The sequence below is a fragment of the Oryzias latipes genome, chromosome 17 (genome assembly GCF_002234675.1).
Source record: "Oryzias latipes chromosome 17, ASM223467v1".
NCBI lineage: Eukaryota > Metazoa > Chordata > Actinopteri > Beloniformes > Adrianichthyidae > Oryzias > Oryzias latipes.
This window is the reverse complement of record NC_019875.2, coordinates 16228293-16255144: the sequence shown is the minus strand read 5'-3', so window position 1 is coordinate 16255144 and position 26852 is coordinate 16228293. Positions and strand designations below refer to the sequence as shown.

Sequence of the window (26852 nt, the reverse complement as noted above, 5' to 3'; positions counted from 1 at the left end):
GTTTTATTTATTGATGGGTGGTTTGCAGGATCTCTGCAGTCTGTTGATGAAGACATCGGTATCCCTGCAGCTGTCCACTTCAATCCTTTCTTCCTCCATGAAAGACAAGATCTCGAAGTCTGAGTGACGCTTCTGTCTAAGGAGGAGCAAATTTTGGCATTTTCAACGTTCTAATGCGAATATAACAGACTATTTTCATCTTTGTTGTTTTATGCTGAAATGAGACGTTTCATCAGGAGTAGGGGGCGTATGTAACACTGTTTACTTCCGCATTGGTGTTCTACGCATCAGAGGTTCATGACATAAAGTGACAAATGGACTTCTTGGTATGTGAATGAAAAGGAAATAAAGTAGTGATCCTCTACACCCAAATGTGTCTCTGAGCTCCTTATTTTATATATGAAACTCCACTTTACCGACACCGAACCCCGGAAAGCCGCTACACTGACAATAATCTGATTTTGAGTCGCCAAAAGGTTCAGAGTTTCTTTGTTTTTTAAACCTATCCGGTTTCAAAAACATCTGGTTGAATCCTATGCTTCGCATCTTTGATCTTTAAGCAAGGCTCCGATAAACAAACAACTTTGGGGGTTTTTCCTCGTTAATTTATGACTTCATTTTTTTTGTAAATTTACGAGATTTTTTTCTTGTAAATTTACGACTTAAAAGTCGTCGTTAAAAAACAAAAAGGTTGTAAACTTGCCCTAAAACACTGTTGTAGGTATTACTTTGAGAAAAAAAAAGGTGCACGTTCAGATTGGTAATAGTTGTCTTTTTTCCATACAAATCAAATTGCTCATGTGTTTGTCGCTTTGTGTCTTTGAACAGCCAGGAAAACGTGTGCCCCAGCAGAGTTTGCCTGCTTTAATGGACAGTGTGTCCCGGGGCGATGGCGGTGTGACGGGGAACCAGAATGCCCAGATGGTTCTGATGAAGCCGAGGAGACCTGCAGTAAGTAACGCCCCCTAACTCATTAATTCATCTTCTTCTTCTGCCATTGTATTGTCTTTTCGGGGTCATGGGGCTGCCAGAGCCTATCCCGGCCACTTGTGGGCGTAGGCGGGGTTCACAAGGCATTTCTGTCGCAGGGTCGCAATCACTCTCACACTCACACCTAGGGACAATTTAGAGTTGCCAATTGGAGGAAGCCACTCCAATGCACGCAAACTTAACTCCCCCAGCCGGGACTTGAACCGGCCTTCTTGCTGTGAGGCAAGAGCACTAGCCACTGCGTCACCGTGCAGCCACCCCATAACTCATCATTAAATTAATTGAACAGAAGAATGGCAACTGAGGATTTTTTTGTGTCCACTCTGGATGATAAAACAACTTATTGTTAAGGCTTCCCCAGATCTATTTTGCTTTGTTGATGTTTCTTTGATTTAAATCATCTCCTTTATTTATTGTGCTGTCAAGAATCACATGTTTAAGAAATCCCCTCATGCTGCGCTTATTGTTTTGCATTTTAATTCAGCAGCTGTTGCTTAGTAACAAGATGAAGTTTGTTCCTTTATGTTGCTTCCTAATTTAATTTATTAATTAAAGTAATGTATTCCAATCAACCCAACTATTTCATCAAAGCAGCAGAATGACAGATAAAGAGTCCCAGGGTGTATTATGTATTGGACCTTTAGTGCCCTGTCTGCAGAAATGATCCCCCTTTGAAGATGTTTAAAGAAATTGAGCTGAGGTGAATCCAAAACAAAAGGAAAAGGTCAGTTCAAGTTCTACAAACTAAGGACGGTTTAATTGTCTGATGCAGTTAACTGCTACTGTGCTTGGTTTTCAAATCATCACATCTTAACTTTGGACAATTGATTATGTCTGGTAAACCTAATTTGGGTTCCCCAAGAACCATGGCTTCCATTAAATAACTCATGCGTCATTGTCATTGCAGTCATAGTCACCCCAGTTGAGACTGAAGTTTTTTTTACCTCAAGATAACAGGGCCTAAAATTACTGGGATAAAAGCATAGTAAAAAAAAAAAAAAAGGAGGGGCGGGGGGCAACATTTGTATCTGGATAAATGATCCTTTTCATTGGTAATCAAATATGATTTAGTTGTTCGTTGGTCATAAATGTTGGGACTTGAGTGTATGAATATGTGTATCAAACAGGAATGATAAACAGAGAAGCAGTGTGGTGTGTTTTCATTTCCACCAGTCACGTTCTCCCTCCTGCAGATTAGTTCCACTCAACTCCACTTCATCTCCGTTTTTTATGGATCCGATTAATTGTTCCTGTTAACAGATCGGGATACGTTTTTGAGTTGCTTAAGGAAGCAGGTCCTTTACTAATGATGGTTTACTTTTGGTTTTTGACACTGACCAGAGCTGTTCCATTCTTATTGTCTTGGACAGTTTCCTAAATCTCTGCTTTGAAGACTTATACCATAAAATGCAATAATCAAATAAATGACTGTTTGTTAAAAAGAACTGACAAAATTACAAAAGAAATCTAATTTATTCTCAAATAAAGGTTTATTAAAAAGAATAACTTAAGTCACTACTTAACTACTTGTGTTTTTTTTATTGAAATATTGCACTTCTTGGCTCTAATTGTAATTACCGTAATTTATTTGATTTTTTATGTTATTATTATTGTTATTCTTCAGGATTTTTTTAACTTAAGTGATTTTAATTCACTTATGTTAAATTAATAAAGGCAATTTATCTTTATTTTTTTTACATTTTATGTCATGATTTATTCAACCGATCTTTTAATTCAATTTAATTTTTATCTTTTAAGAAAAGCTGTAACTACCGGTAGTTTAATTTTCTATTTGTTTCCTCTCTGTCTTCCACGACAAAGTTCCATTCAGCATTGAGGTATGCTCAGCCACCTCACCAGTGTCTTCTCGCCCACACACTCCAACACTGTGTGATGGCGAGAGCATGAAAGGCTACGATTATCTGCCAAGACCCGATGATTGCTGACCGGCATCCTCTTTAAGTCGCTCCCACACACAAACCTGGAGCTGTGCAGCACAGGGAGGCTGTTAATCAGTTACTTTCTTTCTTTAATGTTAATTTTCATTTCCTGCCCCGCCTGCTCTGGTCTCTGCAGGGGCTGCAGACATCACATGGAGCTCTTGATAAATGACACTGCGTTTAAAGGCCGCAACTCCACTATGCAAACATTAACACTCAATATAAATTACAGCGTGGGCTTTCTTTACTGGACTGACGTAAAAAAAGAAAATTAAATTGAAATACAATCAATCAGAGACAGATCTTTGAATCCTTCATACACCTGTGTCTTTATGCTAATGCGAGGGTCAGCTGATGATGTTAGCTTCAGGTGTGAAACTTTGACCCTGCGTGCCCTTATCACTTTTTGAGGGAGGGCATTCAAAGTGATAGGAAGTGGGACAATCCTTCAAAAATATTTGCATTCAGGTTTTGGTTTTTGCTGTGTGGGTCGGTTCAATGAATAATGAAGCAGTCGTTCAAAGATCCTGGAGTCACTCACCGAATGCAAGCAGAGGGAGACGTAAAGAGGCTTTGGCAGGATGAAACAACAAAGAAAAAGGAAGGTTCTGCCTTTATTGGCTGGAGAAGAAAGATCTTTTTTTAAGGAGAAATGCATATTTATGGAAAGCCCTCAAAAAAGCCCATAAACTGGACATATAATGAATAAAGAAAATTGTTTTTGGATTCTTCAAAAAATGTTATTTGAGAAATATAATTCCGCTTCATATTAAAATTTTCGGTAGACTGTTTTATGTTGCTTTACATCAACCCAAAGGTACTTACAGTCTACACTCAGTCAGAAACAACAGCAGTTCAAGTGTTCCTACGGCTATCCTGATTATGTGTTCAGGCGAGAACAAAGACAACTAATGAGCGCTCCTTAATCAACTGCTGCTTCTCTGTTTGAATCAAACTGTGCATTAAAAAGACATTTTAACAAATGGTCCTACTCAGATTTGTAGAGTCAGGTTATTGGTATAATTTTCCTAAAGATTTTATGTAAATATTGTTTTTTTTAATGTGTTCTTGTCTTTTGTTGCAATAAATACTCTTCTGTATGTTGTATTTAATTTTTCTCATTTATTACGATTGACTCTGATCAGCACACACAGTTTTTGCACTGTACTCTTTTTACGGAAAGACATTGAATGCCTCTTGATGGCAGTTTTTGACCTGAAGGATATATCATGGGTGTGCGAGATGGAGCATTGACTTTTTAAGACCTAAAAAGAAGTTGAAATGCCAAAACAAAAAAAGCCGAAAACCCCTTTTGTTTGTCCCTAGTTACAAAACTGCAGTTTTGGATTGGGATCAATGGGCAGCTGTTGTAACTGCGTGAGGTTTTCCAGCAGCTCGTTCCAGGAATTTATATAATGACAGTAAAAAATCTACACTAATTACAATTTTTAGGCTTCTCTGCCAAATTGAACCCAGTCTGGGAGACTAACCAAAAATGCAATCCCTGTTTTTGTGCATTTTTAAGTCATGTTTTTCTGAAGAGCTTTGACAAAAGTTGGAATTATAAAATTTAAACGAAAACTTTATATATGTTAAAGAAAAATATATACTGTCTGACAAAGCTATTTATTATTTATTTAAATCCACATGGATGTGGAAAAGAGTAAAGTAAAGATTTGGCTTCTTATAAATGTGGCACCAATTAAAAGATAGGAAATACGCATGTCTGTTTTGTTTTTGTTTTTACTGATGAGCATGTAGCAACAAAGAAATCATCTAGATATACTTTCTTGATTTGTTTGTATCACTTACGGATTGTATCCGTAAGTAAAAGCTTAGGTTTAGCAGATAGTATAGCATTTGCATAATAAAGCACTTGGGGCCAGTCACAAAAAGTCTTCAACATTAAAAAGTTCTATGTGTAAAATTGTTTTGCTTTGATTTGATTTGAAATGGTTTATTTCAAGCAATCAAATAATAATACACAAAAACAATCCAATCATCAGTTATGCATTCATACAATGACGAATCAAACTTAGGATAATTAGACATATTAATAAATATTGCTTGAAAGGGAGTGGAAGGAAGCGATGAAGAAAATAAAGAACACTTTGGAAAAAAATGCAGATGAAGAAATCTGGACATTGCATCATGTGTAGACATCATCAAGAAAAATAAATAAAATTTATATTTCAGAAATATTCTTCTTAATATTGAACTCAATTTATAAATATAGATTAAAAGGTTAAATTAAAAAATATTCAGAGAAAGTTAACTGTTTTTAAAGTCTTTTGGCATGATCTACTCCACAGAAATGTAATATTTTACCAATACATGGTTTATTTTTACATGTAAAAAAGTGTTTTTCTTTGGTATTCTTCTTATTGCAGGACATAGAGGTTAAAGGACATGGACTTCCTGTCCATTTGAGTTCTTTTCCAGCTCTCTTTGACAATGTTGCCATCCGTTTTGGTTGTGTAAAACACACAGGACACATACAAGCAGCTGCACAGCCTCTGCTGAGATGCTGAGAATCTGCTGCTGTTGGATGACATCTGTGCCGCAATCATTCTGCTTCACTGGGTGAATTCCCAATTACACACTGGAGTAGCATCACACAGCTAAATTAAGAATTCAAATAAGGGCAACGTGGAGCAAGTTACCCATAAACTCTGGAGAGAAAAAAAAGGATCATGAAGATGCGTAAGCTTAGGGTTTTACAACGTATTAATCAAGGAGGGTCAAGGACACTGCAGCTACTGTGCAGCAGTTTTTCTGCCCCTCGCCTTTGCTTTGTCTCATGAGTCTCTCGTAGAGAGGATGCTGGCTGCCTGACATTTTCTGCCAAAGTTACTTATCTCATCTCTGGACTGCCTTTCAGCAAGATTTCTTTTCTCCTTTTAGATTCACTTTGATGCGTTGACAGGTGTGAGGGAACTTCTGAATGTTTCGTCGTGGAGACTTTCATTATTCACAGAAATAATCTTGAATATTTGGGATATTTGATGTCCTTTAACACATTTAGTCTTTTTTTTGAATCATTTGTTTTTGCTTTCTTTTCACCTTTTTGAAATGCTATAACTCTTTACTGTTGGCATTAGCAATTTGCAGTCAAACCAACCTTAGCAGGAAAATAATATTTTATTATATATATATATATATATATATATATATATATATATATATATATATATATATATATATATATATATATATATACACACACACACACACTCACATCACTTAATACATAGCAGAAGTTCACTGTGAGATGAATTATTTGCCCCTGTCTTGGTATTCAAATGTAACTTTAAAATTCACAGGAAAATAAATGCAGAACACACGATACCTTACAGTAGCTTAATGATATTTTAAATTCCTTTTTTCTTGAGTGTGGCACGTTATGTGTGAGCTGTTTTTTAATCAGAAAAATGTATATGAGTAATAAAAAGTAATGATGGGTTACTGGCTCATTTCCATAGTGTGTTTTGGCAGAGAACGAGATTTGTCCTTGTTGAAGTTCGGGGTTCTTCTCATGCGTCCATGTTTTCTTCCTCGGCTTTCCAGATATTTAGCCAAACCGCTGTTAAACTTTAAGATGTATTTTTTGTTAATTACATATTATTTACACTAAAGTTTGTTACTTGGGAAGTGAGGAACAAATGAGAAACTATCAGGTACTTCCTCTTTACTTTTTCTTAATGAAAAATCCATAAAAGGCAAAGATAAAGTTTTGCAAATACATTGAAACAAATTAGAAACTATATTATGTGGTTTGTAATATTTACCTCTTGGTTAACTTACGAGCAGGATGGTTTAGAAATGTAATAATTCGGCAACAATGAGCTGACCAGCCTTAGTGTCAGTGTGACTTAAACCTACTTGTTTTATATTCTTTGTCTTGGTGTAGGCCTACGGCCCCTTGTGTTACCAACTCACAAAATGTCATACAAATAAAGATTGATTGGTTGATCTGCAAATTAATCACTAAAGTTACATCAGCATTTCACCTAATATTTATGGTTTACTATAAATTTGTGCATCCGTATTGTCAGAGTTAAAGTTTTAGTTTTTGGGGTAGCTATAGTTTAGTGGGTTTAGCTTAAATAAGTTGGTTTTGGGTTCATGTGGAGACCTGAAGGTCAACAACCTATGAGCTGTTTTAAAAATTTGAGTTTAGATTTAAAACCAGCTGGAGAAACATTGTTCATGATATCAGGAGCGTTCCAGAGTTTGGGCTTTGATTGTACTTTTTAGATTGTTTTGATTTGTTCCCATTAAATGAAATAGGCAGCTCTTGTCTAAGAACAAAAGACAAAATCTAGATTCCTAAAAATATTTTATAAGTGTAAAGGGAAAGTATCTGGTAGTTTCTAGTTGCTTACTTGATACCTTTGCATATATCAGTATATTTTTATCAGTAACTAAGCAGTGGTTCACCCAAAATGAACAAATATGGATGAGCCACATTCTATATTCAAATAAGAAGTCAAACACATTTTACCTACCGGTACTTTTACAGCCACATGCAGCTATAGTTCCATTCAAAATGTTGACAGTTATTTCACGATCAGATATAAAACACCTGCTGGTTCATTGGGGTCTTTATAAAAAGTTAGTAGCAGAAGTTGTGGAGGAACAGAGCTGCCGCTTCACTGAGGAGGTGTCAGTTAAATGGACAGGACAGCTTGCCCTTCATGGATGCACCATCGCAGATTCTTCTCCAGTTGCAGTGCAGCCTTTCTTCCTTTCTTCATCTCTTTACACTTGGTATGGATGACTTCTGTTTGGCTCCAGGGGGGAAAAATTTCGAAAAGGTTGTCCAGCAGTTTGTCTCTGGATCCCTTCATCCTTTAAACCAGTCTTTCATATGTATATCTTCTTAGGAAGCACCAGATGATTCATATCTAGTATTCATTTATTCGTTTCTTTTCAGTTTCTGCCACATATAAACAAAAAGTTTGATCATATTGTCCAAAAAGTCCGTTTTTCTTTGATTTCTGTGTAGTCATTGAGTTGAATCTACTTTGCATAGATTTCTATAAAGTGGGAAGAATAATAAATCATGTTATCATTAGCATGTCACATTGCCTTCATATCTATTTAGCTTCCCTACAAATAAAACAGCTGAATGTTGGAGCAGTAGACCATTAGAGACCCACAGAACTACAGTTGTAAAATGTCAAGATGCGCCTTCAGAGAAATGTAACTCAAGCTATTCTGAGTTGGACGGGTTTGCTGACATGGAAGGAGAATGTGAGCACTGCAGAGGCTACTGCTGTCTTTTTCTTTTTTCCTCTCTAATGGGTCACGGCCCCGCCGCATCTCCTACCGCTGCCTGTTCTCCCCAGGCACCAACTAGATCCAAAAGTACCTCTCTGAGCCTCTTTGTTACCACCTGTGTGCTGTAGTTGCACAGTTGCACACCCATGCAGGGAAGAATGATGGGCACTGATTACTCCATAACCACTTGCGCTTACAGTGAATTACTCTCAAAATGGACAAATTGATTTGTTTGTTTGGAGTAAAGGAAAGAATGCTCTGTCCTTTGTGCTGCACGGATATTAGTTTTTGATACTTTAATCTCTCAGATTATCTTTTTGTTATTTATTACAAAACCCCTTTGAAATAAGTTTTTTTTTTCTTGTAATCTGATCAAATCTGAACAAGCCGACATTGTATCTGAACAAAAGTTGGTTTGTAACAGCTCTTCTCACCTTTATGCTTCAACAGAGACTTGATATTTTTGTGACATGCAACATCCTCGCATCAACTCAGTAGCTTTAAATATGAACTCTTTTCCTGACACCATCAGGCTGTGACTGTTCTTGGACTCAAACCTGCATCTGCTAATTGCTGACACTGAAGTACCCACTGCTCCACAGCCAAAGAAATAGATCCAGTCATGGACTTTTCTCCACAATTCACCTTGGTCAAGAAAGGTTGATGCCATCAGGCTTACAGGCTGTTTCAAGCTGCAACCTTTCTTCTGATAGATAATTAGCTGTTGTGATCAAAGGAACGCCCGTCTCCTCCTCCTGGCTTCCAACAGTGTCTGTTTTAGCTAAATTAAGGGAGGAGTCCTGAATTTACTTCTGTTGCTTTTTATCAAAAATTAAAGAACAATACTTGGATCTAGGGTTGGGTGATGTCCCCTAAATTGGCCGTTGACGATGTTTGCTGTCAACCATCGGGATGGACGATGACATCGTCGGGGGGGGGGGGGGTATTTTTACATTTTTCGTTCTTATATAACTGCTATTCGTTATTTTACTTTTTTTATTTTATTTCCCAACTAATGACTAATCTGCAATGATCCAGTATAAACTGCGGGAAGTGACTTTAACAAAAAAAGTAACAAACAAAATAGAAAAGAAGTAGTCCGCTCCTGCACTTAACTAGTGAAGTGGACCGGCGGAGTGCGAACTTAAAGGTTTGTGTTTGATGGGAAGGTAGGGGGGGTGCTTTGTTACATGAGCGGGATGTGTGGGAGATTTAAGACTGCGATCCGTCCCGCAGCTCTAGGGGTACGAGCTACCGAACTCAGAACCGGGTCTAAAAGTGTGTGTCTGCAGAGCTCGGATCGTCAGCACACAGACACAGGGGTTTGAGCTTCAAAGCAGAAATGTCGCTCAGTCCTTAGAAAACATTCAATCAATCACGTGGATTTGTGTTTCCAGTTGTGTCCCGACTAAATAAAGGCTGATGTTATTCCCACATGTTTACGTGCAGCGCCACCCAAAGCTAACGTTGTTAGCCCGTGTTAGCATACTGCTAATCCTGGCTACGTTCAGAAAAAGCACTGACCACACGGATTAAAATTCAAATGATGAGCGAACAGGTGTTTCATAATAACCGTAACATTATTAAAAGCACGTTTAGAAGATCGTTTCGTATTTTACCGAGCTGACATGTCAATGTATATAGCCGCTCGGCGCTGTTTAACATCGTTTTGTATTGAATTGTTACATTCAATAAAGTCTGAAAAAAAACCGCTCGGCGGAATTTATATCCCCTTCCGGTTTTCAAACCCCACTGCGCATGTGCGAATGATTTATTCCGACCGAAAGTGTGACCTTAGTGAATGTTTGTTATATTCTGAAAACATTTTTCTGTGCCATGTACACGGTTGGATTCTAATCCGACCATTGATCCCATCAAGTTATTTTGTACATATAACCGCGGCTTGTGGTGTCGACTCGCAACGTGGCGGGGGCGTGGCATCACAATGGTGTCTCTCCATCGGGATGTCAGTCACCCATCACCGTCCATCGGCACAACCCTACTTGGATCCATTCAGATCAATCAGATATTGCTTTATTGTGCTCCTGGACTGTGGCGCTGCACTTCTATTCAACAAGTGGCAGGATGAAGACCATAATACAGTCCAGTAGTCATGAGGGAGTTCCAAAATAGGCTATACCAAATCTAAGACTTTAACATTGTGGAAAAACAACTGCCAGAAGATTAAAAATAGAAGTAGTATTATTTGGTTTTTTTTTAAACCTTGAGGATTTATACACTTGCTCCAATAATAATCACAACAAATGACATAGTGAAAAGTCATGTTTAATTTGTGATATCAGAAACTCATGGACTGCAACGGAGTCAGAGTTACACTATTATATAGCAGAGTTGGTTGTTTCTTTCAGTGTCAGTGAAATTCAAAGGTCTGTTTAAGCTGAAGTTTCAGAAAAAACTCAGTTTTTCTGTCCGTTCTGCTCTTTTTTCACCTGCTTTTCTGTGTTTCTGTAAATTTTAAAAGCTAGAATGTTAGTCGTAAGAAGTTTATTCATGCGTCTGGTTTTAATCATTTTTATGGCAATAAAGCATGACATGACACTGTATGGTTGTAAATATATTACTGGCCTTACGGGTGGATATGAGCTATCTGCAGGGAAAAATGGGCAAACTTGTACATGGCCGGTACGAAATTAGAAGATCATAGACCAGTTGGCGAGCCCGAAAGTGAATATGTTTATGCACATTTTTTTCTACCGGCATTCTGCGTGCGATAGGTCGTAACGAACACTTAAACAACACATAAGGGGAAGCAAGGTTTAAGTAGGTGAGATGTGGGGATGTCGTACAGATTTTTCAACCCCTCAAATTCTGCACAGAGCACAAGGAGCCCGTTAGTGCTGTTGAAGAGGTAAGTACATTATCCTTGTGTGCATCCTGACTGTTAGAAATAAGGGCATTGAACAATCAGAGCATAGCTTGTCTTTGTGTCCTACGGGCACTTGCGTGGCACCTGCCCACCCCATGCATGCAGCATTTACGTTCATTTAATAAATGGCCAGTACATGCACTTTATTTATGACTAGACTGCAGTGTAAGGACACCATGCATCAGCATCACCCTTACATCCTAAGTGCGTGTACAGTATCTTATATTATCCTTACAAATACTTTAGGATACACTTAACATATGCACGACAATGGTACGTTCCATATCATCACGTTTCTTAAGGAGACTGCACGATCCCCCCCCCACACGCCCCAACAACACCTGTATGAGTCAACTTCCTTACAGATGGTAAAATGTCATAAAACTAACTTATTATTCTGCGTTCAAAAGGTTTGTGTTCACTCGTCGCTATGCAATTTTTCGGGCTCTATATACAAAATGTGTGTTCAGAGTTAAGCCTGTGGAACTTTAACCTATCAGGGAGTTGGATTTGGTGGGCACATATGGATAGCATCCTTTTTTTAATTCACAGAGATGCCATTTGTTTGAAAACTGATCATGGAGGAGAAATTAATATTTGCAGTTTTTGCCCAGGTGGAATTATAAAACTCCAAGTCTTTCATACATCAGAAAAGAACTGTAAAAAAAAGCCTGAAGCGAGATTCCAGAGATTTGCACCGATTTGACATTTTGCAATAAGCCTTTTCCAACTGTAGCTACATGCGCTAGAATCAGGCAGAGACAGTCCAGTGTGACCCCCGTATTCAAGAAGCCCGGTCAAGAACACACGTTCATTCGTTCTTAAATGCACCACACATGCCCGGTGTGAATGTAGCTTAATAAAGGAAATTATTCTTATTAGTGAAGTGGACTTTTCCATTTTATTTATTTCTGAGCTCTAAATTGATCAGATTTTTTGTTTCAGGAATAAAGACATAAAGAAGACTAGGCCATTACTAAAGTACAGCTAACTGTGACTCGAATCGACTTGCAGGACAAATTCCTACATTTTCTTCTCTGAATTTACTTTTAGCTCTGACTTTGTCAAAAGGCTTTAAAAAAGAATAAAAATTACACACCATTCAGTGTGTAATACAGTCTTCATTTGAGTAAAAACGAATGCATTCTGAAGGGATAGTGCCTAACTAATAGTCCATAAACTGCACTGCACCATAAGCTCTTTGCATAATTGATATTCAACCTAACATTAATCTATCCTGCCCATGCAAATATGCACTTTGTGATTCATTTTTGTGAACGCCACAGACGATGTGACTCTTTGAATATTAAAGAGAAAAATCCTTTTTAACAGATCAACAGAAGTTCATTTGCGGCATCATTGCAATGTTCCTACATATGAACATGTGTAGAAGCATGGCCTCTGGGACTTTCTTTCTAGTCCAATTACCTGCAACCCAATTCCACCTAATATCGCCCATGGCAGCATCAGAAATTCTATTATCCTCAAAAATTGTGCTCATTGTGGAGTAAGTTCTCACTCTTCACACTACAAATAATCCTTTTACCTCACTGTTTGCGAGCTGCCGCTCAGAGAGCCTGAAAAAAAAAAAAAAACAGCGGCTCTCTTGAAAGAGTATAGTGTAACCGATTTCGAAATGACAGAAATTGCAGTCTAGTTTAAATTTTAAGATTATAATTATTTTTAATTAGATTTTGACTGTTTCAGATTGCCTACATTTTGGATAAAAATGTTTTTTGATCTGAAAACTGGGGTTCCTACGTTCATCTTAAAACACCGCATGGCAGAATGGGATTGAAAATAGGAAACTTAAAAGACCAATTTTGTTTTAGGTCAAGATCTTGATTTATTTATTTATGTTTTTGTTTGGTGGAAAGCTTAAGGCTACACTACCAGCAAAGATTTATAATTAACAACATGCATGGTATTAAATGCTTAGGATACGGGATAAAAAGCAAAAAAAACAAATTTGTGCCAACTACAACAGATTGGCAAGAAACAAAGGAGGGAGTCCGGCTTGTTCTTTATTTTTTATGGCAGCCAGATAAGCATTAGTTGTGTTTTAAGGTCTTTCTGGGATTTTTCTCTGTAGAAACAGCCCAGACAAATCAATTGGCAAGAGAGGTCCAATTTGGGATCAGTTTTAACTGCACCACCGGGTGATAGGAATCTGGTCATCAATGTCTTTGTTGTTGTTGTCTTCTTCCTGCATTTATGTGCCCATAAAACCTCTGCAGTAACCCCACCGTCTCGTTCATCTCTGTCCACAGGCAAACAGACGTGCCCTCCAGAGAAATTTGACTGCGGGGGATCTGCTAACAAGTGTGTCTCGTTGTCATGGAGATGCGACGGGGAGAAAGATTGCGAGAACGGGGCGGATGAGGAGGACTGTGCTGCTGGTGAGTTTTTCCATAGTCAGTCGGTGATTGTTAGACAGTAAAAAAAAAACATGAACTCACCACCACTAGTTTATTTCTGTCTTGAAAAGTTTGACAGTCGACTTTTTTGTTTAGTTTACACGTTTTTCTTACTTCACCACAAAAACTGGCCCCTTAGAAATAAGCCAAAAATGTTTTAACTATTGGAAGAGCATCTTAAAAAAAGCACAATGAAGAAAAATGATCTTACCAAGAATAAACTAATTTTATTTTGCTATTGAATTTTTTTATTGCAAAAGAAGAAGATAAGACATTTTTTCTTGAAAGAAAGTTCTTTTGACTTTATGGATTCTGTTTTTTGCAGTGTGGGTGCAGGTCAGTAGTGCACCCACCAAAACTGATGTCTTTGCAAAATGTTTCAGCTCTTGTTTGGTCATTTTTTTGTCAAGGAAATCTCAGGAGAACTTATCCTGAAGGCAGCATATGCTGCCGTACATCCCACTGTATTTCTGTGTTGCTGCCGTCAGAGAGGCATAACTGAGCTTTGTCAGAGGCTTTGATACACCAACACGCCATGACAAACCCTGACTCATGGCCTTGATTTCGTAAATGTTGTCATAGAAACTTCTTACAGTGGAAGTTTTGATTGAACATTTTAAAATATTTTGTAAAGAGGTATGCTTTTTTTTTAGTCAGTCTTTGTTTTGTTTTTTATTACAAATCACTATTCCCCTTAAATTGTAACAGAAAGATGCAAATCAAATGGTTATTTTTTAAGAATCATTGGAATCTTTTCTTCAACTACCTTTTATAAGCAAACAGCAGCTTCTAGGAATTACTTTATAAAGACTAGAAAACCAGCCTTGAAATCAGTGTTCCTACTGTTTGATTAGCTCCTTTTGAACTGCATTGAAATTAATGTTAGGATAAGAGAAGGGCGACCATGTTTTTATGGTTTTATTATTTAGTTTATACCTCAAAAATAGCTGTTAGGTTACCCAACCAGCCCAGTTTACCAATTCAGTCATGTTAGAGAATTCTATTTGGTCATCCAGTTAATGCTGGTTATATGCATAAACGTACAATAAACCATCAAATCATCATAACTTTAAACTTTCATCATAACTTTTTAAATAAGCATCTGAAAAAAAAATCCATAAAAGTAATTTTATTTTATTTGTATTGATCTGTATTTAATGTTTACATTTTGGAGAAATTACTAAACCAGTTCTTTTAATGATATTGAGGCTCTAATACCTAAATATTTTGCGCAAGTAGGAGCAAAACCAGTTTGAAAGCTGCTTTTTGACAAATTCTAACCGACATATTACCTTTTTTGGAACGCTTCTCCCTCTGTGTGGCAAAATATTTATTTTTTCATTAGATTATTCTCTATTAAACAAAAAATTGGATTTTTAGTACTTTATTCTTGTTATTTTTTCAGTTTAGATCGCTTTTTTCACGTAAAGCAGACTATTTGTTACATGGTGCTACGCGTTGTCACGGTAACGTGTCAAAGTTCACCTCTTACCGCTTGTTTTTGTCCAGATGGTGAAGCAAAAGTTTGTTTTAAAGAAGCCAGTACAGTGATGCAGAACATGTGATCAGAACTTCTTTTTTAGGCGTGCATTATCACTTTTTAGCGCACGCCAAGCAGCCAATCAGAACCGAGAATTCACCCGTACCATGGTATAATCAAGTTTAAAGCTCTGATATTTGGTCTTTTTTCCTATATGTGTCACTGTATCTCTTTCTACTATCTGTCGAGGTGCCTCTGAACTGGGACGGCTCCATTTTATTTATTTTTTTCAGCTCCCCTGATGTTTTGTCATAAAAATGCTGCCAATACCTAGTTAAACTTTTACGTTGGCACTACATTCAGTAATCTATTTTACATGTATCCTCAGACTATTCAAACAGAACAGGCGTTTCCCAAAACATGCTTTATTTATGCTGATGATTTAGTATTCTGTCTGCTTTTGCTGCTGTTTAACTGTGTATTTAAGTAATTTAAAATGTTTAAGGTTATTTCTTTTTATTGAACTCTACCTGTTTTTTGCACTGTATATTTCCTGTTTTTCATGTTATTTTTTAACCAATTTTTGTTTTAAAAAAATGGTTGTAAGAGGTCAGAGCAGGGAAAAAAATGTTCTTCCTTCAGCAAGTCACAAGCAGTTTTCCAAGTCCTCTGAGCAAATATCAAATGAGCGCTCCACCATGTCTGCACTTGCAACGTTTTCCACCTCTGTCTGAAGTTTTGCATCTGGTCTGTTCAGTACAGTACAGTACATATTCAGTATGCCACCTTCAAGTTTTTACTTTGGCTCACTAAGATCAAAATCTGACAAATGGTAGTCTTTATTTCTTATGGTAATTTTGAAGCAGTGCACAAACAGGAAACTAACTTAAACACGTGTGTAATTGCAGCATGTTATATGTGTAGAGCCTGACAATGGACCTAAAAACTTGCGTAGCGATGCGTGAACGTGAGAGTTCTTGCTATGCGCGCCCGTGTGTTGAAGTACAAGATCCTGAACCTGGTGATTATAGGTTGTTTTTGCCAGCAAAGCCGCCATCAATGTGAACGGGACCAACACTGTAAAGTACTTTGGGCCTTTTAAGAAAGTAGAAAGGCGCTGAATAAATCTATGCCATTTACCAGTTAATGGTAACTTAGTGAAACAAATACTTAAAACCTGGTTTCAAAAATGGTTGCTGCCCTTGTGACTAAGATGTATATTCTGCCACTCCACTGGAGGTTGTTTTCCTTTTAATTTCACCTTAAAATTCCCGACATGAGAATATGTAGTGTAGCACTATCATGTGCTATCTAGTGGCTAGTATAGTAACAATAAGGCATTATTATTTTTTAACAGATTTCTTTTGTTGCTTAATATTCACAAAAATTATGGTGACCTTGTCATTTTAATGAGAAAATCTCATGTAATACCAAACTCTCTGTTGACTTAGTTCTTTATCGTGTAAAAATCTGCGACAGTCTGTCCCGCGCTGTTCATCTCTGCTGGAGGCTAAAGCACTTACAGTCATTTTGTCATTCTCAGTTTGACAGCCTCAGTTTTTATGAAGAAAATGATCTGAACAACACTGAGCTGCAGAGAGGCATCACCGTGGAAACGGACAGACATGAGGGAGCTCCTATTCCAAATGTTTGCTGTCCCTCACTGACTGACATTATTTCACACTGAATTGCCAGTTTAGGGCACCATTCCTTTATCTGCTGCCCACAACAAGCAGAGGTGTCAGTGCTGCTCTGCAGGGTACTGGATCTGGATTATGAATGGTTTATTTGATTTACAGTTTAAACTATATTACAGCTTTTACTTGCCAGGTTTTATGACATTGCAGGCTGTGAGATAAGAACAATTCATTTTAATAAAACTTTTATTTTAAATAGTAACTTTTAGTTTTGAAAGAGTGGATTTTAGCTTTCAGCTTTCATGTTAGAATTTAAAGCTGCTTTACTTACCTTAGGAATGCCAGTAGTAAAAAAAACATGTTTACCTTTCCCTTTTTTTATTTTGTAGCTGTGCAAAAACTGACAGATACAGCAACAAGAGTAAAAAAAACACACTTTTTGTTTAAAAAAGATCAAATGTATTTGGTACTTATCGCAAATAATTTTATCTGCTGACACAGATTTTTGCCTCTTACAGTTTTCTTTTTTAGAACAATAAATGAGGGCATAAAAAATCTAAATTGTTTTGTACCTGCTAAATCCCTTTCGGGATCATGGGGCTGCTAAAGTCAGCCCAGCCACTGTTGGACGAAGTCAGAGACCCTAAACAGGTCGCTGCCCTTCGCAGGGCCAAAACACTCACACATGCACTCCTACGGGCAATTTAGAATCACCAATTAATTAGTGGTGTAATGGTTCATTTTATCACTGACTCGATTCATATCATAGTTTGTGGTTGTGGATGGAATTCATAGTAAATTAAAGCTACAAGTAGCATTTAGCGGGCCCGAGCACGTGCGACCGCATGGCACGAGCGACCGCCCCGTGAGCAACGCCCTGCTCGAGCCATTCTCGTCGTTTTTTCTTGTCCATTCTGGAGCTCCAAGCTATTGTTAATACGACAGCAGCCTGGGGGGGGGGGGGGGCTGTAACCTGTTGCCTTAAGGGACAAAGACTTTTGCATATAGCATGAAAAAAATTCAAGCAATGATGATAATTGCTATCACTGTCCCTAAGAATGAGAACAATAGAACTCATTCAATTTCCACTACAATGTCTAGATGAGTGTCAGCTATGTCTGATAACTTGGCCAATTAGCTGGACCGGGATCTTGCAAAGTGCAGGTGGTTAACGTCCAGTGTGATGAGTCTGTGGACGGCAACAGTACAGCATAGCTTTTGGTTTCCACAAGAGAAGAACTCCTGACACATCTGCCCTAACAGACAACTACAAGAGGAGTTGAAATGTATAACACGGTGAAGGAGTTTTTGTGCAGAAAAAGGTACAATTAGAAAAGCTGGTAGCAGTGACTGCAGATGGGACTCCTGCTATGATCAATAGACAAACAGGTTTCATCACTCACTGTAAAGCTGACCCAGACTTTCCAAAATGTCTGCATTACTGCTGCGTCATTCACCAGCAGGCCTTATGTGCAGAAGTGATTGGCTCTGGACATATAATGACTCTTATTCTGAAAATCGTAAACAACCTCAGCTGCAAAGCAAAACAGCACAGGATTTTTAAGGTGCTATTGGAGGAGATGTCTGTTGAATATGGTGAATATGAACATTGTGAATCTGAACTTGCATTCTTGACTGACATTACTGGAAAACTAAACCACTTGATCTGCGAGCTGCAAGACAATGGCAAAACTATTTTTTTTTGACCAGCCTGCCTGAGCCAGTGTTTTTCTTGTGGGGATCTTTTCTGCCAGGGCTTGTCAGCTTGGTCAGTGGATGTTGCTGCAGTTGTCTCCCTTGCTGGGACAGCTGGAGTTAAACACAGCAGCTCACGGCTCTGAAGTGGACCCCGTTGCTGTCCCAGTCTGGATGGGCACTGTGGCGATGTTCCAATGGCCAGGCTGGCTCCTGGTATAAAGAGATTCCCAAATACCATTTCCTAACCGCAGAGCCAAGGATGTGTTTACATGTTTAGGTCAAAAATGTGATGGACAGCTTCATGTTGTCTAAACATGCCACCCTGTTATTAATCCAGTTGATATGGTTCTCCATCTGTGTCTAGGTGATAGAAAAGCATTTTTTTTTATATTTAGAGCTCTAAGCAAACAAACAGTTGTCTATATAAAAGAGCTTTTACAATTGTGCACTTTTAGCAGGTCTCTGAGTTCATGTGACCAATGTATGGTGGATTTTCACAGACCTTGTTTAAAACTGAAGGTGAGAGAGACTTAGAGAAATGGCTTCATTGTTCTGGAGTTCTTTGTTTCATCCACAGAAGAGTAGAATTGGTGATTGATTTTGAAAAGCTGCTGAAAAAAGTATCTTTTTCAAATTGCAATTTCTAACTTGGGTTTTACATTTTGTGTTCCATTTTTTGTGCTTTAATTGGGAAGCATTTGTTATTTGTTTGGTGTTTTTAAGGTTCTGCAAATATACACATCATTTTTTAGAGACATTTGTTATCAGTTGTGTTTGTTGATTTGTAGTTTAATTTCATTGGATGTATAGATGTCGTGTGGGGGGGAGGCTCGAGAGCAGGTAGGACCCAGGCGCAGAGACGGGAGGCAAACGGGTTCAGGGCAAGTGGGTTTATTTAACTAACAAAAAGCGCTGCAGAGCAGGATGACAAAACTAAAAACAAAAACTTACTGTGGCATGGCAAGGGACATGGACGCCAGACAAGAAGACGTGATCAACATGAGCAGAAGTTAATGGACCAGCACAGGAGGAAGGCAGAGACAAGACTTATATACAGACAGGGCAGACAAGACACAGGTGAACACGATTAGGGCAGATGGGGACCAAAGGAAGTAAAACTCAAGAAACATGACAAGACAGGAAACCTTTCAAAATAAAACAGGAAACAGAACCAAACAAGACAGAACAAGAACTAAAGCGAAAAAAAAGACAACAAACTGAAACCATGACAATAGAAAGGAAAAGAAGTTCAAACATTGATTATAAAAAAGGATATAAGAGATAAAAAAAAAGAAAAAGGAAAAGAAAAAAGATAAAATATTGATTTAATTGCATTTTGAATGAATAAAAAACAATGATTAATAGAATCAGAATCAGAAATCAGAAAAAGTTTTATTGCCAGGTTCAGTAGAGCGCACTTTACAAAACGAGGAATTTGACTTGGTGTATAGTGCAATTAAGAATAAGTTAAAAATTAAGTTAACAACAACAACACACTATATACAGTAGAGTAAGGTGAATTAAAGTGGGAGCACAGATGGGCTGGGATGGTGGGGCCTGTAAGTGGCACCGACAGTCCTTTGGTGGGCGGGGGGGGGAGGGGGGTCACCTGGGGGAGTTGGGGTACTGTTCAGCAGGCTGACTGCAGTGGGGAAGAAGCTGTTCTTGTGGCGCGAGGTCCTGGTCCTGATGGACCGGAGCCTCTTGCCAGAAGGGAGGGGCCGAAAGAGATTATGTCCTGGATGAGAGGGGTTGGCTACAATCCTGGCTGCCCGCCTCCAGGTCCTGGAGATGTGCAGCTCCTGGAGAGACGGGAGGTGGCAGCCGATCACCTTCTCTGCTGAGTGGATGACGCGTTGCAGCTTGGCCTTGTCTCTGGCCGTGGCCGCAGCGAACCAGACTGTGATGGAGGACGTGAGGGTGGATTCGATGATGGCGGTGTAAAAGTCTACCAGCATCTTTTCAGGGAGGTGAAACTTCTTCAGCTGCCTCAGGAAGTACATCCTCTGCTGGACCTTCTTAGTGATGGAGCTGATGTTCTGCTCCCACTTGAGGTCCTGGCTGATGATGGTTCCCAGGAAGCAGAAGGACTCCACAGAGGTCACCGGGGAGTCACAGAGGATGACAGGGGGGAGGGGGGCTGGGGCCTTCCTGAAGTCCACTGTCATCTCCACTGTCTTCAGAGCATTAAGCTCCAGGTTGTTAGCGCTGCACTATGACACCAGCCTGGCTATTTCACTCCTGTAGGCCGACTCATCTCCGTCAGAGATGAGGCCGATGAGTGTGGTGTCGTCAGCAAACTTCAGGAGTTTGACAGACAGGTGACCAGCTGTGCAGCTGTTTGTGTACAGGGAGAGTAACAGGGGTGAAAGGACACAGCCCTGGGGGGATCCGGTGCTTGTGGTCCGAGTATCTGAGACGAGCTTCCCCAGCCTCACATACTGCTGTCTGTCCGTCAGGAAGTCTGTGATCCACCTGCAGGTGGAGTCAGGCACATTCATCTTGGAGAGTTTTTAATACTAAAGATGTATGAAAGACATACCGAAAAATATGTCTTTCAGTGTTTAACTGGCTGTCTTTGGATTATGCATGCCTGAGTAATGGCCATTCTTACTCCTCATCTCTCTGTTCACTGCTTGCTAATTTACATAGCAGGGGTCCCAGCAGGAGGGGGCGGGGTTGTAACACGACTCCTTCAGCAGAGCAGGCTGAGAGAGGCTTTGACATGTAAGATGTTAGATGTTAGAATGCAGATGTTAGAATGACCAGTTCATTTTATATCTATGAAAATATTCAGGGAGCTATGGGACATGTTCAGCTATAGGTTGTGAAAATTGGTGTCGATTGTTGAAACATAAGTTACCATAAAAAAATGTTTGTTTGGAGTCTAGACAGATTTAACACAGGTTTTTGGATGAAAAAGGATTTTTTATAAATCATCTGTTACACTTTTAAGTCTGAAAAAAATATGGAAGGCAGCAAACACAGATCCCTACCGTTTTTAATTTTTTTGTGCTGATATTTGAAAGATAAGTTATGCAAAAAAATAGGTGTTTGCAGTTTTGCCTAAAAAGACGTTTTCGGACCTTTTTGGATCAAATGTTGTCTAAAAGTTCACCTGTAACTTCAATCATTCTGAATTTTTTTAGGAAAACTAAACCACTTCAACTGTGATCTGCAAGGCAATGGTAAAACTATATTTTTTATGGAACAGCCTGCAGTGTTTCTTGTGGGGATCTTTTCTGCCAGGGCTTGCCGGCTTGGTCGGTGGTTGTTGCTGTTACCAATCCAGTTGATATGGTTCTCCATCTGTGTCTAAGTGATATAATCAGAATCAGAATCGTTTATTGTCATTGTACATGGGGATACAATGAAATTGCAGCAGCCTTGGAGTGAAGGAGTTACATAAAATAAAAATAAAAATAGAATAGAAAAAGAAATACTGTATTTACAACTCTTAACAAAAAATGAACAATATGGACAGAAACTGTTAAATATTAAATATTTGTGAATAAAATAGAATGGAATTACATGAGTTGCTGTGAGCACAGCTTAATAAATATCAAGTTATTGCACAGTGACCCGGTTAGACAGTCAGGATATTGCACGCATTGTAGTAAAATTAGAGTGAGGTGTGGTTGGTGGACGTATGTGCATTCCGTATGATAATTGCCTGTGGAAAAAAGCTGTTTCTTAGTCTGTTTGTCCTGGTTCTGATGGACCTGTACCTCCTTCCAGAGGGCAGCAGTTCAAACAGAGGGAAAGCAGAATGGGTGGAGTTAGTGGTGATGCTAGTCACTCTGCTGAGGCAGCGAGACTGGTAAATGTCCTTCAGTGAGGGGAGGGGGCAGCCGATGATCCTCTGCGCTGTCTTTACCACTCTCTGGAGACTCTGCCGTTCTGCTTCAGTGCAGTGGGAAAACCACACTGTGATGCCATAGGACAGAATGCTCTCAATGGTTGAGCGGTAGAACGTTACCAGCAGCTCCTGGCTGACGTCGTTCCTCCTAAGTTTTCTCAGGAAGTGCAGGCGTTGCTGGGCCTTCCTGATGACAGTCATGGTGTTGTTAGACCATGTGAGGTCAGCAGAGATGGTGGTGCCCAGGAGGGTGAAGCTGTGGACCCTCTCCACACAGTTTCCATCGATGTAGAGTGGGGGTGGATCTGTTCTGTTTTTTCTGAAGTCCAGGATGATCTCCTTGGTCTTGGTGGTGTTCAGGATGAGGTTATTAGCCTGACACCACCTTGAGAGTTTCAGGACTTCGTCTCTGTAGGCCGTCTCGTCGTCCCCAGAGATCAGCCCCACCACAGTAGTGTCGTCTGCAAACTTCACCACGGTGTTGCTGGTGTGGGCTGGTCTGCAGTCTGCTGTGTACAGTGTGTACAGCAGAGGACTCAGCACACATCCCTGTGTGGAGCCTGTGCTCAGCGTCCGGGTGGAGGAGAGGTGGGGGTCAAGTTTGACTGTCTGTGGTCTGTTTGTCAGGAAGTCCTTGATCCACGAGCAGGTGAGTGGGTGGAGTCCTAGTTCAGACAGTTTGTTGACCAGAATGTCAGGAATGATTGTGTTAAAGGCTGAGCTATAGTCCACAAAGAGCATCCTGGCGTAGGTGTCTCTGTGTTCCAGGTGGCTCAGCGCAGTGTGGAGGGTGATGGAAATGGCATCATCCGTTGATCTGTTTGCTTTGTAAGCAAACTGGTGGGGGACGAAGATTGGAGGGAGGGAGTCTTTGATGTGTCCCAGGAGCAGCCGCTCCAGACACTTTGTGATGACAGCAGTGAGTGCAACTGGGCGGAAGTCCGTGAGGAAGGCTGTGGATGAGGACTTTTTGGGTATCGGGATGATAGTGGATGACTTCAGGCAAGCAGGGATGAAAGCCTGAGCTAGCGACAGGTTGAAGATTTTTGTGAAGACCTGGGAGAGTTGATCGGCGCAGGCCCGCAGAACCTTTCCGGGAACTCCATCAGGTCCCGCCGCTTTCCTGGGGTTTACCCTGCTGAACATCCGTGCCATCCGTGCCACGTCCATAAAGGCATTGTTTTTATATTTAGAGCTCTAAGCAACCAAACAGTTGTCTATATAAAAGAGCTTTTACAATTGTGCACTTTTAGCAGGCTGAAAAAATTATCTTTTTAAAATTGCCATTTCAAATTTGGGTTTTAAATTTTGTGTTCCATTTTTCTGTGCTTGTATTGGAAGGATTTGTTATTATTTTGTTTAAAAGTGCTACATATTGTATATACACATAATTTATTTAGAGAAATTTGCTATACGTTGTGTTTTTTGGTTTTGTAGTTTAATTTCATTGGATTTATATTAAGGAAAAGAAGTTGCAGCATTGATTAAAAAAGGATAAAAGAGACATTTACTGTCTAAGTCTTATGTTACATCTGTAGAACTGTACTGAGAGTTGGGTTTTGTTTTGGAGCACATTCATATGTTTTGTTTGTAAAAAAAAAAAGATAAAATATTAAGTTAATTGCATTTTACATGACTAGAAAAGCAATGATTATTCATAAAAATCTATGAAAGACATACAAAACAAATGAAAAAGCAGTCTGCCCTCCCTCTTGTGTCTAAACTCTTGTCACCTCACTTCTGGGTTAGTTAGCATATGAACAGGCAGCTGGTGTGTGTGTGTGTGGGGGGGGGGGGGGGGGTGAAATTTGACTCCAGCAACAGGGCAGATTGAGGAGCAGGCTGCAGCATGAGGAAAAGACTGAAGCATGTAAGAGGAAATGACATCCTACAGTTGACCAGTTCATTTTATATCTGTAAAGAATATTCAAGAAGCATTTAGACATGTTCAGCTATATGCGTGTGAAACTTGGTGTGGATATTTGAAGCATAAGTAATTTTAAAACACACTTGTTTGGAGTCCAGACGGAAAAAGCACAGGTTTTGGGATGAATCAGGATTTTTTTAAAATCATCTGTTTCACCTGGACTTCTGAAAAAAATATGGAAGGCAGCAAACACAGATCCCTACATTTAAAAAAATAAATGGTGTTGATATATGATGATTAAGTTATGAAAAAAAATAGGTGTTTGTAGTTTTGCCTAAAAAGACGTTTTCGGACCTTTTTGGATGTAATGCTCTCTAAGATGTCACCTGTAACTTCAATCATTCTGAATTTTTTTAGGAAGCAGTAGCACATAAATGCCTATGAAAGTTGAATTCTTGGTGCTGATAACCTAAACAGAATTTATGCTAAAAATCTTTGTTCAGTCCAAAATTTCATTAAAAAAATCAAGTGATGAAGTTTCTCATAGACCCTATAGTGTTACATATCAAAGCTGGAGGTTATTAAAGGCATCTAATTCTGAAATCTCAGCTTCCTGAGACAAACGGCTGATTTATAATAAATTTCTATTATTTGGGTGCACATAATCGACCACTTCCTGTTACGCAGGCACCGTCAGGTGTACACCCATGAAACTTCAGATTATGAGAGAGGACCCTTCTGAGTATCTCCAGTTTTAATTTCATGCACATCGGACAAAGCAAAGAGAAAATACAGGGCAGAATGTGCCCAATGCAATAACTAGGTGGCGCTATAGAGCTCGTCCAAGATTGTCATATCCATGGGTTCAGAATAGAAGCTTCATCATATCCATTGAATTTCAGTGAGATTGGACAAGGAATGTGCACGTGAGAGCAACTTTTGTGTGCATGGCGAGATGCCCAACTTTGCCGCTCTGTCACGACCACACCCCCGCATTGAAAGTTATGGTTTTTTGTCAGAGTAAACTTCAATGGCTTTTCAACAGGTGGATGTCATTTTCAGGTGTGTCGGCTCATCCTACTCAGAGCAGTGATGCTCCAAGTAAAACATGTCATTTCATCTTGCCAGCAGGTGGCGCTACACTTTTTCCAGATTCTTTCACTGCAGATGTGTTCAGAGTCAGACTACAATCATGCATATCAATTTTGGATCAGATTGGATTATGCATGGCTGAGTAATGGCCATTTTTCTTTTCATGGCGTGTTTTCGAAACGACCTCCAATTTTGACGCGCCGCCACGGTCACAAACATCCGTAAAAACTTAAAAGCTTCGCAATTTAACATCGGACATGTGTTTAGTTTACAAAACCAAAGTTTGGAGTCATTATTCAAAATCTCTAGGAGGAGTTCGTTCTAGAAGGAGGCCTGCAAATGACCAAAATAGAGCAAAAATGACATATTGACATCAATATAGCAGACTTCCTGTGCGACTGACAGCTTGGTCCCAAGAGACTTTTTTGTAGGTTTCCATCTGATGAACATGCCCTGTTAAAATCAAGCTTGTACTATAAAGCATATGCGGGGGCTCGGGACAAATGTCACTGTAGGTGGCGCTGTCGAGCCATTTTTGCGACCCATGCCAATTCTCCTATAAAATACGAAATTTTTCGCGACTCCTGATGTGTGTGCCAAATTTGGTGAGTTTTGGGGTATGTTAAAGGCCTCAAAAAGGCGACTCTTCCGTCGGAAGAAAAAGAATAATAATAATTAAAGCTACAAGTAGCATTTAGCGGGCCCGAGCACGTGCGACCGCATGGCACGAGCGACCGCCCCGTGAGCAACGCCCTGCTCGAGCCATTCTCGTCGTTTTTTCTTGTCCATTCTGGAGCTCCAAGCTATTGTTAATACGACAGCAGCCTGGGGGGGGGGGGGGGGGGGGGGCTGTAATCTGTTGCCTTAAGGGACAAAGACTTTTGCATATAGCATGAAAAAAATTCAAGCAATGATGATAATTGCTATCACTGTCCCTAAGGATGAGAACAATAGAACTCATTCAATTTCCACTACAATGTCTAGATGAGTGTCAGCTATGTCTGATAACTTGGCCAATTAGCTGGACCGGGATCTTGCAAAGTGCAGGTGGTTAACGTCCAGTGTGATGAGTCTGTGGACGGCAACAGTACAGCATAGCTTTTGGTTTCCACAAGAGAAGAACTCCTGACACATCTGCCCTAACAGACAACTACAAGAGGAGTTGAAATGTATAACACGGTGAAGGAGTTTTTGTGCAGAAAAAGGTACAATTAGAAAAGCTGGTAGCAGTGACTGCAGATGGGACTCCTGCTATGATCAATAGACAAACAGGTTTCATCACTCACTGTAAAGCTGACCCAGACTTTCCAAAATGTCTGCATTACTGCTGCGTCATTCACCAGCAGGCCTTATGTGCAGAAGTGATTGGCTCTGGACATATAATGACTCTTATTCTGAAAATCGTAAACAACCTCAGCTGCAAAGCAAAACAGCACAGGATTTTTAAGGTGCTATTGGAGGAGATGTCTGTTGAATATGGTGAATATGAACATTGTGAATCTGAACTTGCATTCTTGACTGACATTACTGGAAAACTAAACCACTTGATCTGCGAGCTGCAAGACAATGGCAAAACTATTTTTTTTTGACCAGCCTGCCTGAGCCAGTGTTTTTCTTGTGGGGATCTTTTCTGCCAGGGCTTGTCAGCTTGGTCAGTGGATGTTGCTGCAGTTGTCTCCCTTGCTGGGACAGCTGGAGTTAA

At 39.5% G+C, this 26852-nt stretch overlaps 1 protein-coding gene across 2 annotated transcripts in view; it reads left to right on the top strand.

Moving 5' to 3' along the window:
• The window catches only part of LOC101174135 (low-density lipoprotein receptor-related protein 8), a 134717-nt gene that overhangs the window by 48324 nt on the left and 59541 nt on the right, over positions 1-26852 (top strand). For both annotated transcript variants that reach the window (XM_023964993.1, XM_023964992.1), the window contains exons 3-4: positions 829-951; positions 13371-13499. In XM_023964993.1, coding sequence (XP_023820761.1) covers positions 829-951; positions 13371-13499 — 252 coding nt within the window. The remainder of the gene's footprint in view (positions 1-828; positions 952-13370; positions 13500-26852) is intronic.